We start from the raw sequence: 12,302 nt of genomic DNA on the forward strand, positions 1-12,302 counted from the left end.
ACTCCCCCCCCCAACACACACAGAGTGGGAAAAGTTACAGTGTATATTAGAATTAAGGCCTAAATCCTGCTATGCAGAGACTCATGTGTATGTATAAATGTATATATCCTAAAACTTAAGAATAAAAAGTTCAACAAGTTAAGCAAAAAAAACAAAAACAAAAACAAAAAACAAACAAACAAACAAAAAAAACAGGCATCAGACATGCTAACTAGTGCACAAATAAATACAAACATCCCTTGGACATAAAAAAATATACTCAACCTCCCTGACAAAAAGAGAAATGTACATTGAAACTATAGTGAGATTTTATTTTCACCTCTTACATTGGGAAAAATTCAAAAATTTGACAAGTTTTCAAAAGTTTGACAACACAGTTGGAGAGTTTATGGAGAGACAGACATTTGCATACTCTGCAAAACATGAAACCCTTAGGGAAAGCAGTTGGACGATATCTTTTAAATTTTCAAATATGCATACTCTTTGAGCCAGGGAAGCCTCCTCTAGGAAGCTACCCTTCAGATGTAACTACATATGACATACATACAAGAGAATACGTCAGAACATTGTTCAGAATAGCAAAAGATTGGAAACATCCATGGATCCATCAAAGGGATGGTGAAGCCATGACACAACTACACAACAACATTCTATGCAATTGTAAAAGGAAATTAATGAGGAAACTCTCTACGCAAAACCATGGAAATATCTCCAGTATACATTGATAAGTAAACAATAAAGCAAGATTCAAAACTAGGTTCATTAGAGGAAAGGGGGGAAAATAAGAATATATGCTAACTTCTTAGTTTGTATTTGTATAAGGAAACACTAGAAAGATACATAGGAACCAATAAGAATAGATCTTTGCTTGAGGACAGGAAGGAATGGGGCGTATGAAGATAGGATGGAAGTGAGGATTCTCAATGTCTATCTTTTTACATCATTTTAAATTTTGAAATATATGAACACTTCAGCTACTTTTTAAATAAAGGTAAAAGAATTGTTCATAGATTACCTCACACTCACCCTTCTGAACAGCTAAATTCTATTTCTGATCCAAAAAGTAAATCTGTCTTAATCTCCACATGCCCATTAGGTAAATCTCCTGGGTTGCTGCATCGTTTGTCTGGGAGAAAAATTTAAATGATGATTAGTACTTCCAAGTACTCACAGACACAGCATAAGAAAAGAAAAGAAATTAACCAAGGTTCACTTCTGCTTCCAGAAACACGGAGAGATTTAAATTCAAACTTATTTCTAACCCTGACTCACCTCAAAATTAATACAAAATTTGATCTCGTTTTTTTCTGGTACATTTTACCAATAGAGAAAAATGCCCAGTTAAATCATTGCAGCAGTAGAACACGTGGTCCAGGACTTAATAAGCTGACCAGGGATGGGAGAGCTTTGCTTCATTCTATGTCTATGGCATGTACTTAGAACCTAGGCCACTCCAAAATGTATGTCACAAAAGGAACAAAAAAGAGAAAGCATCGATTGTATACCCCTACTATTGGAAAACACTACAGAACACATTCCCAACTGACAGTGAATCATAACTTTTCTTCAAAACACAGCAAATATTTTGAGTAAGGTTCTTTTGAAAACTGCATTGCCACTTTCTAGCCACCTACCTTTTTATAATTTTTTAAAAAGTGAATTTGATTTTCAATGTATCATAATGAAATTTGTGGTTCATTTCTCAAAAGAAGTGTTTGGTGGATTACTTTATAAAGAATAGACTTCTGACCAGGCCCAGTGGCTCACACCTGTAATCCCAGCACTTTGGGAGGCCGAGGTAGGCAGAGGACTTGAGGTCAGGAGTTTGAGGCCAGCCTAGCCAATATGGTGAAACCCTGTATCTACTAAAAACACAAAAATTAACCAGGTGTGGTGGCGCATGCCTGTAATCCCAGCTACTCAGGAGGCTGAGGCAGGAGAGTCACTTGAAACCAGGAGGCAGAGGTTGCAGGGAGCCAAGATTCCACCACTGCACTCCAGCCTGGGAGACAGAGCTAGACTCCACCTCAAAAAAAAAAGAATAGAGTTGTTTTTCAATGAAACTAACTACCCCCAATTTTTCTGTTTTGCTTTCTTTTTCAAAAAATGCCACAAGTATGTACATTGAAATTAGTAATTGACAAACTGTCTTCTTGGTGACAAAAGATTCAGAAAATTTAGTTTCCAAAGATAAGAAAAGCACAAATGAAAAAAATAAATGTTGATACTCACGGACACAGAAGGTAGTATACGTCCATTGGCCATCAGAATTACAGGTAAGCATCTGATCGGAATGGGATCTGGCATAGCCAGGGCGGCATGTGTATTTCAGAGTAGTTCCAGTTTCGAAGTGTGTCTCAGTCAACGTAGTAATATTCACTGGGGCAGCAAACGATAAAGTGGGTGGAGGATCACAATTGCCTGGACACCAAAATGACAAGGAGCACCAAAAATTATACCTTGGGACACAGTGTCTTATTGTTTCTGTGGTATGATGTTTAGAGCAGGGATCATTCTTTTCACCTCTAGTCAAGAAAAATCGTAACTCCATTATACTCTCTGTTCAATACACCTAGTGAGTGATCAGTAATATATGTTTATTCACAAAAGATAATGACAATGATAACAATAAACAATAATGATAAAAGGCAGAATTTTTATCCCTTCTCTACTACACCTGGGATAATTTATCTGAAAAAGAAGAAAGACATGAACTTCACCAACCTATTAGATTCCCCATATCTGCTGACTCAAATGCATCTGTGCAAAGTCAGAAGCCCCTGCAAGTTGCCTCAACAGAAACATATTATTGTATTAAAAATAACTTTACATAATATTGGTTGCCTCAGGGAAGATAAACAGGGTGGCTGGGAAATGGGTAAAAATAACATTTTTAATTTATGTTTTTTTACACTTGTTTGATTTTGAATGATATGGAGGAAGAAGCAAGGAGCCCTTGAAGCATAAAAATCTTAACTTTGCTTTCTTTGCAAGAATTAAATACCAGGCTGATTTACTTTTTAAGCACCCCCTGAATAAACCCACAGGCAGTGAAAATTATTTAGTCATAGTGATAGATAATATAGATCTGTTCAGGTTATGGTTGGGAGAGAAATTCTTTCCTGGAGAAATAAAAATTTAGGGGAAAATGTCTAGAACACTATTTCCTTTATGTGTAAAGCAAATTTCCCTAAGTTCTAGCCTGTCAAATAAACCACTTGTTGATGAAGCTGGGTCTCTACTAGAAGCTCAGTCATCATTTTTTTAGCCTTAAAAGTGAATGCACAGATGATCTTGATTGTTTGTTGCCGATCTGGGCTTGTTTCCCACTACTCACCAAGAATAGCAGGCAACAGAGCAGCGACCAAGGTCATTTGGAAGAGAATTGGATCAGAGACTTTCCACAGCCTGGAGAAGGGCCAGGCTGCCATTTTCCCTTTTCTATGAAGAGCCCCAGATGGAGTTCTTGAGGGGCGCATGGCCTTCTGCTTCGCTGATTTTTTCTGCTGAAAGAACTCAATTTAATAAATAGTCATTGAATTCTCACTTGTCATAAAGCACTAGAATAAATGTTATGGGATCCATGTCTGCAAGGAAATGACAGCCTGGAGTGGAAACAAAACAACACAAACCCCTGAGCACAAATGTTGCAGCACAAGACAGCAAGGATTGGCCTCTGCAGAAGCTCTGTATTCAGAAGAGAGATTGATTCCAAGTGGAGGGAGGGAGCGGGCTTTGCAGAGGAGACTGCGTCTGCACTAGGTATACTGAAGACATTGGAGAATGGATGCAGGGCATGTTGAGGGAACAATAGATAATACTCCAATTTGTCTAAGAGTCTGAGATGGGGAAGGGACAGTTTACAGATGTGTCTGAATGGGATGTAAAGGTCAAGTTTAGGAAATGCATAGACTTTACTCCTTGGGGAATAAAAGTGCTTGTTTTTTATGTGAGTGTTTGTTTTTAAGCTGAGGAATGACACGATTGTTATGCTTTAAGATCATTATGGCAGATGTGCACAAGACAGATTGAAGGGATTAGAGGAAAGAAACAGGGAGGTTGAGTGAGAAGACTTGAAATTGGCCAGATGATCTGAATAAAGAAATGGCAGAGGAATTAGAGGAAAGGTACAAACATAAAACAAAACAAAACAAAACAAACAGGCAGGAAAATGATGGGATAGAAAGAGTTGAGTCGCCATATAGAAGTATTGGGAGTTCCTTGTGAGAACTATTGACAAAGGCAATAAACCATCAAGCAATTCGCAGTTTTGAAAAATGATCACACACACACACACACACACACACACACATATATGAAAAATATACGTGGTAAATGCACTTTTATTTTTAAATCAGACTATATAAAGATGTGTTTAAAGCAAAATTAGTAAGGACTTTTTTGTTTATTCTTCACCACCACTTCCCTTTCCCTTTGGAGAACACAATATATCCTAAGTTTGCATTAGAAAAAGTCCCTTTCCTTTGAGTAGATACTCAATAGTGGGAATGCTGGATCAAAGGGGAGTTCTATTTTTAGTTTCTTGAGAAATCTCTATACCATAAATCTATAAAAATAAAAAGAAATTAAAAAAAGAAATAGTGCTTATCTTCAAAGGAATATATGAAGTTAACCAAATTCACTCCTATCAAATAGTGAATTTCATCTTTTACTTTGACAGCTCTGTTAGATCCAGATGGCTGGCCACTCTCATGCATCCATAATTCATACAAAGCCCATATACATTTAGGTAAAGGGAGTCCCTTCAGTATTTCTCCCCAAGATGTTTCAGTCCCACATAATGTAGGACTGTCATGTTATGTAATGTACATCTAAGGTAATGTTCAGTCCCTCAACATAAAGCTGGTCTCAGTAATATGGGACAGTCTTACATAATGTAGGACTGAAACATCTTGGAGAGAAACTGTGTGGGAGAAGGGAAGTTGATAGTGCCCTTCATACTTTGTGGGATCTAATTTCTTCCTTGAGTAAAGACTTACATAAGCCTCTTATCTTTCTAAAACTCAGTTCTAATGAAGCCATCCCTCTACCCGTTGTCAGCTGTGGGACCCCATTCACACATGTCCTGTCCCATGAGCTCTATACATCCCCACCAGGGTAACTCTGCCAGTACGTAAATTCACCTAACGAGCAATTTACCAGCTGTAATCACTTACTGGAAATGTGTTCACAGACTTTGTACTAAATGAATCCAGGTGATCTAAAGAGGTTGGGAGGAGCCAGGACCAACATTCTGGGCCTTCATGCTTCCCCTTCTACCCCGTTTCCCCTTCTCTTTTCCCATTTTCCTCCTTCCTAACTCTACGCTCCTCTCTGCCTTCACAATCTTGTGAAGCTGGAGACAGCTGAGAGCCAGGCAGGCTGCATATCATGAAAACCACCTCAATCATCATCTGTGAAATGTGTAAAATGTGACAAATTTCTCCCACCCAATAAGATGTGTTATGAACTATGAAAACTATGGGAAAAAGTTTCTTCAATTTTTGACAATGAGTAGATTTGTTGTGTTTATTGAATTTCAGTGAAATTGAAGAAAGAGATTAAAAATATCAGTGGGTTGGCAAAACAGAATCTGACTATGAAAAATCAAAAGGATAAGAGTATAAAGTGGAAATTTCCCATAGGAATTGTTGCAGTTGTTACTACATTCACAGGAAAAATACATGTGTTGAATATGTTCAGAAAAATATTTATGACTATATAAAAATACAACCATAAGATTAAATCATTAGCTTCAAGAAGTTGAACAAAAATATCTTAAATGCTGCTAAAATATATATTCATTAGCTACAGTCAAAAAGAATATATTTATACTCATTGAATATTCAAAATGAATATTTTTTTCTTTTTCATTTCTAAAATTATAATGGAGGTGTGATCTTACTATGTTGCCCAGGCTTGTCTCAAACTCCTGGCTTCAAGCAATTCTCCTGCCTCAGCCTCCCAAAGTGCTGGGATTACAGGCATAAGCCACCGTGCCTGGCCTCCAAAATGAGTATTTCTTAAAACAATGTTAGGTAAATTGATACTTTGATAAATTCAACAAATTTATTTCTATGAACTGAGCCTTCAGGAACTGGCATTCACTCAATTGGCTTTGATGACTAACTTTTCAGTATTGTGGCCTGACCCCCTAGGCTCCAGTTGTCCTGGACAACCAGAATTCCTTATCATTCCCAGCACTTTACTACCTCCCATTCCTGTCCACATCATCTACCCTCTCTCTTTTTCCTCTTTAATTCCCACTCATTCTGCCAGTCCCTTCTCCAGCATTCCCTCCTATCCAAGCAAGCCTCCACATACCAAGTACAATTTTGTATTTATAACCCTGATTCGGACTTGGTCTGTAACTCACATCTGAAGTCTGCCTTCACCACTAAACCACAAGATCCTTGAAATTACAGAGTATGCTCCCATTTATTTCTGCCCCACAGTAGCACCTAGCCTGTGCCTCATGAAGTTAAAGAGATCAAAAAATGTGCATTGAATTTAAATCCAAAGGCTCTAGTGATAAAATATGTTCCAAAGAAAAGTAGTACTGTGCCACATCCGCGTCTCCCCTTACGGTGTATGCTTTGTTAAGGACTGATTTTACCTGATTTTAAAGCAAGGCAAACACCTGTATTTTAATGTGAACAATGAGAACTGGCCCAAGAAATTTTACTCTAGGCTCTTCCATTCTTCAACCGAAGTCATCATATCATCAGCTAGTCAAGGGAGGACAGTGAAGGAGGGAAGGAGTAAGCAAAAACCAGTTCTCCTCCTTCCACAGGTTATGACAGGAGACACAGAAAAATGCAGACGCTACACTGTGATGAGGAAGTTGTTTCACTCCCTTTGCTTCAGCCTCACACCTAGGCCACAGCCACAGAGCTGGGGACAGAGGAGGACAGTGTGGCCAAGACCTTGGGCATGGGCTCTGGAGTCACACCCAGAACATATGAGTTGGCCTCCTGGTTCTACCACATGGGAACTGAGTCCCATGGGTAAAACACTCAGCTCCTCTAAGCCTCAGTTTCCTTTATTACAAAATAAAAAGGATAACTGTCATTGCATCTTGGAATTTCTGAGAGGGGCTTGGCATGGTGTGTGGACAGCACATAGTAAACATTCAAAAGAAATGATAGGGAAGAGTTTCATAGAATTGGCATTGGAATGTCACTCTGTCATAAGCCAAACTCCTAGACGTTAAAATACTATCATCATAATGATTTAAAATTGCACTAAATGGTTGCATCACCAGGGACTTTAATTATACCCCCAGTGCAGAGAAACATCCACTGAACTTCTGGCTAGAAGCCCTGGGTCTGGTCTCCACTGTGGCCTTTGGTACAATGAGATCCAATGTGTCATGCAGAGCAGAGGGATGCTGGCACCCCGGGGCTGTCCTGGGGCTTTGTCTTCCCTTGCCCTCAGCTGTCTTCCTGGAAGGAAGTCATCCATGTCCATGACTTTAATCACCATACATGAATCACCCACAGGCCAGGCACGGTGGCTCACGCCTGTAATCCCAGCACTTTGGGAGGCTGAGGCAGGCAGATCACAAGGTCAGGACTTCGAGACCAGCCTGACCAACACGGTAAAACTCCATCTCTACTAAAAATACAAAAATTAGCCGGGTGTGGTGGTGCACACCTGTAATCCCAGCTACTCAGAAGGCTGAGGCAGGTTAATCGCTTGAACCCAGGAGGCGGAGGTTACAGTGAGCTGAAATCACACCACTGCACTCCAGCCTGGGTGACAGAGAGACTCCATCTCAAAAATAAATAAATAAATAAATAAATAAATAAATAAATAAATAAATTGATCACCCACAGACCTCTGGGCCTAATTGTCTCTGGTTCATGCAAAAACTTCCATGCTCCATAAATTCAATTGTTAATAATTATTTTATTCTGTCTTATTCCTTCCTCAGTGTAAGTTTTAAGCTATTCAGGCTTGTCTTCTTTACTCTAGTTGCTAACTAGTTCAATTCTGGTGCTCAAATTAGGTCTTTCTAAAGGCAATGAAATAAATCTCTATAAAATGAGGGGAACTCTTTTCCTCTGCAGCTGCGAAAAAGCAGATGATAATCTACATGACAAAACTGACCTTGCAAATGTTTTTTCTAACAAAGGAGTCATTCCTGGATTTTAGAGATGGTTGCTCTGCCACATGACGGTAACTTTTAACCTTAGAAAAGTGTAATTCTGACTGGTTATCTTAGTGAATTTTTTTTTCTGGAATAATATTTAGATGAACATTTCTGTTTACTGGAAGTTATAAGTGCTTGTGAGTTTTCCTTGCCAAATCCAGAAATAATTATTATGCTTTCCTCTTTACCTGCAACCTTGAAAGTAAACTAAAACTTTTGACTCTGTTAGATTTCTCATTTAAGCAAAAAAAAAAAAAAAAAAAAACATTAAGTTAAAATTCCCAAGGTTCAAATCAGTATTTCCAATCACTTCATTTGTATCTCCCAGGCACCTTGAATTTAACATATTTCAAACTAAATTCACTATGTTCCTCCAACACTACTTAATATCTGTGCTTTCTGTCTCAGTGAAGGTGACAATCTCCACCCAGCCTCCCAGACTAGAAATCCAACTCATTGCCTACGCTGTCTCACCTTCTTGCACTATTCAGAGTCGTCAAGTCCTGTCAAGTTGGTCATAGCAGCAGCACCAGAATCGGCCACTCTCTCCTACACTCCACTTCCATAGTCCAGGTTTAGGTTCCTATAATTCCCTTCCCCTCACTCTAGATCACTGCAAAAGCCTTCAAACATTTATAAGCCAACTTCCATGTTGATGCCATTATGTCCCTAAAAAGCAATTTACATGTTGTCACTCTGCTTAAAAACTTTCATGGTTCCCAGTTTGCATAGGTTCCCATATCTGCCCCAATTTTCCCATCATTTCTCACTTAGAACACCATGCTTCAGTCTCAAGGAGACACTTACCCTTCCCCAAAGACATTCTGGGTTTTTTGGGGTTTTTTTTTTTTTTGTGTGTGTGTGTGTGTTTTTTTTGTTGTTGAGACTGGGTCTTGCTCTGTGTCACCCAGCCTGGAGTGAAGTGGTGCAATCACAGCTCACTGCAGCCTCAACCTCCTGGGCTCGAATGATGCTCCCACCTCAGTCTCCCCAGTAGCTGGGACCACAGGAGCGTGCCACCACACCCAGCTAATTTTTTAATTTTTTCTAAGGACAGGGGTCTCACTCTGTTGCCCAAGCTGGTCTTGAACTCCCGGCCTCAAGTGAACCTCCCACCTTGGCCTCCCAAAGTGCTGGAATTATAGGCATGAGCCACCACACACAGCCAGGATTTTTTTGAAGAACATCTGCAAGCATTTGCAGTTAATGGCTCACATGCATTAATGCTCTTACCTCCAACTTCTCCTTTATTCACTATTCTTTTATTCACTATTCAGATCAAATGTCACTTCCTTGGTGAAGCATTGCCTGACTTCATCATGAGATGCCAATGTTTTCTGTTCTTCCAGTACTTGGCTAATACCTTAATTGAAACATTGCTTTGTATCATAACTATCTATTTGCTTTTGCCTCCTGAAATACACTGTGAATTCCTTGAAGACAAGGAAGGTGCTTATTCAACTTTCCATCTCTAACGTGGTATTGTAATTGATCTATACAATCCCGTGACTCCTTTGTTAGAACAAACATTTGCAAGGTCAGTTTTGTCACACAGATTATCACTGGCTTTTTTGCAGCTGCAGAGGAAGAGAAAAGAGTTCCTCCTTATTTTGCAGAGATTTCTTTCACTGCCTTTAGAAAGACCTAATTTGAGCACCAGAATTTAACTAGCTTAAAATTTATATGGAGGAAGGAATAAGACAGAATACATAACAATAAATCTAAAAGGAATGAAATTCAATTTAATTTATCTTTAGAATGAGAATGACTGTCTCACTGAGAACCAAATGAAATAATGTGTGTGAAATGCTTTGTCAGTTTTGAAGAGAGATAATACAGTGACTAGACTTCCCTAACAAACCATCAGGTTGCATCCTAACTCTTCTCCAACTACAGCGTTTGCAGTTCACCATAACTACTCCTGATGGTCCCTCAGCAGAAACCAGCTGGCCACACAGTATGGGAATGGAGGCTAGAACTTGCGAGCTGAGAAGACCCAAGCTGGAGTTCCAGCAATACCACATACTAAGTCTGTGATCTTGAAGAAGCTATATCAGCTTCTTGAATATCAGTTTCCTCCATCTCTGAAATGATGACATTAAACCTAGATGAACAAATTCTGCAATTCTGTAACTGCTCACCGAAAAGCTGAGGCTACTCTAGCAAACGCTTTCATATTTCAAGGACATCATCTTTTAAATTCCTGCTGAAATGGAACCAACTCAAGAACTTCAGTCAGTATGCTGGGTCCCTTGTGAAAAATACTATTAGCACTTAGCAATGCAGTACAATTTGAGAGACACTGAAACAGCCTTTAGTCCTCAAATTTCTCCCTCCATGAGAAGTTACTTTTTAAATTAAGATATTTATTTCGTCTAACTTCCCCCTTTTAAAATGCAGATACCTTGTGAAAGGATAATATTTTTCTCCAGTCTCGGGCTGAGTGTCTTCCTCCTTACACCTAGGCTCTCAATTATATCATTTATAAACTTCAGAAAAAACTTGCTTCCACACTTTCCCACCCTTCTTAGAATCTCTTTTTGTTTTGTTTTTTTTTGGCGGGGGGGGGTTGTTTTTCGTTTTTTGTTTTGTTTTGTTTTTGAGATGGAGTTTCACTCTTGTTGCCCAAGCTGGAGTGCAATGGCATGATTTTGGCTCACCCCAACCTCCACCTCCTGGGTTCAAACTATCCTCCTGCCTCAGCCTCCCAAGTAACTGGGATTACAGACATATGCCACCATGCCTGGCTAATTTTGTATTTTTGGTAGAGACAGGGTTTCTCCATGTTGGTCAGGCTGGTCTCGAACTCCCAACCTCAGGCAATCCACCAGCCTCCCGAAGTGCTGGGATTACAGGCATGAGCCACCGCCCCCGGCCAAATCTCTTTATTTTTCTATCAGCTTCTTTATTCTGTGCTCATACTACATTCAAACATATCTCTAAGCTTAATGCCAACCTTCCTTGATGCTTCTGCCTCTTCTGTAGTCTAGTTTTTATTCTCTTGGTGTTACCATATTTAGAGATAGAATAGGAATCAGCAAAGAGACAAGTGGTTGAATAATTAAAATGAGGACCAGAATGGTACTGTATCCTGGTCAACCAAGGAAGAAGAGAATTTCAAGAAGGAAGGGTTATCAGCATCATCAAATTAAGAAAGTAAAGAAGGTGAGGACGACTAAGCCTGCTAGCTTCAGAGACCAACTGGAGGCTGGCCAGTGTCCTCCTTATTACCAAATCTAAACATCTTTGCTGTCAATGGTGGAGGAGATTTGGAGTGGTTAATCAAATCTCAAAAAAAAAGAAATGGCCCCAGTTTTCAGAATGTAGACTACGAGAAGCAGGCTTCCTGTGAACCCTTTGAAAACTCTGGTTGACCCCTTGCCTCAACTCTCTGATGTGGGAAGATGGTGAAAGATAAACCAACCAACCAATGCACCTGTTTTTTTAGATACAGTAACAAGAGCAACACCTTACACCTCTTCTTCTTTAGCTTATTTTATTAGAATGCAATATTATTCCTCCATTTATAATTTTCAGATGGAGTTAAAGTACTTTTCAAGTCATACATCCCCCTAATATAGTGATCCTGAAAAGATTTCTGCTGAAAACACCTCCAAGCTTTTGTCTCTGTTTTATCCTTCTAATCCTGCACTCCTTAAAGGGGCAAACCACCAGCCTTTCCTCCAAGCTACCCCAAGGGTTTAGTAGTCCACCGACCTTTGGTAGTTGAGGAAGAGCAGAAGACTCTGTGATGATATCTTGGATAGTTTCTCAAAGAAGAAAACTGATTTGATCTATGTAGTCCTGGTTCCTGCCCAGATCAGAGTTTATCATAATACCCTGAAGTTGATTGGTAATTGCTCCACCAAAAAGTCCCTGAATGTCAACCATACAGTTGGCTGGTCAGGGATGGCTGGATGGAAATAGATGGGCAGAAACTTTTGATAGGCCCAATGAATGATTAACAGCAGAAATAAAGCAGCACTGTTTACCTAAGCTCCTTCCTCTTTGCTAGTCCTCATTCTTCATAACATGTTGCAATCGTTTATTTTCTCCTCTGCCAACCATTTCCCCTAAGTGGAAAGGTAATTGAAGCCAGAATTCTTTTTTCTTTTCATAAACACACAAGGGTTGTGCAAGTCACAGT

At 39.4% G+C, this 12,302-nt stretch overlaps 1 protein-coding gene across 3 annotated transcripts in view; it reads right to left on the reverse strand.

Annotated features, from left to right (window-relative positions):
• The window catches only part of LOC126949232 (C4b-binding protein alpha chain), a 40,437-nt gene extending 28,351 nt beyond the window's left edge, over window positions 1–12,086 (reverse strand). Inside the window, exons 1-4 of one of the 3 annotated variants that reach the window (XM_050781880.1) lie at window positions 11,873–12,086; window positions 3,338–3,503; window positions 2,233–2,421; window positions 1,027–1,126 (exon numbers count right to left, since the gene is read on the reverse strand). In XM_050781880.1, coding sequence (XP_050637837.1) covers window positions 1,027–1,126; window positions 2,233–2,421; window positions 3,338–3,479 — 431 coding nt within the window. In that variant the 5' untranslated portion in view covers window positions 3,480–3,503; window positions 11,873–12,086. Of the gene's footprint in view, window positions 1–1,026; window positions 1,127–2,232; window positions 2,422–3,337; window positions 3,507–11,872 lie in introns of all 3 variants that reach the window. The other 2 variants (XM_050781889.1, XM_050781897.1) reach the window with 2 other exon arrangements.
• Window positions 12,087–12,302: the final 216 nt, after the last annotated feature.

This window comes from Macaca thibetana, chromosome 1 (assembly GCF_024542745.1).
Source record: "Macaca thibetana thibetana isolate TM-01 chromosome 1, ASM2454274v1, whole genome shotgun sequence".
Classification (NCBI taxonomy): Eukaryota; Metazoa; Chordata; class Mammalia; order Primates; family Cercopithecidae; genus Macaca; species Macaca thibetana.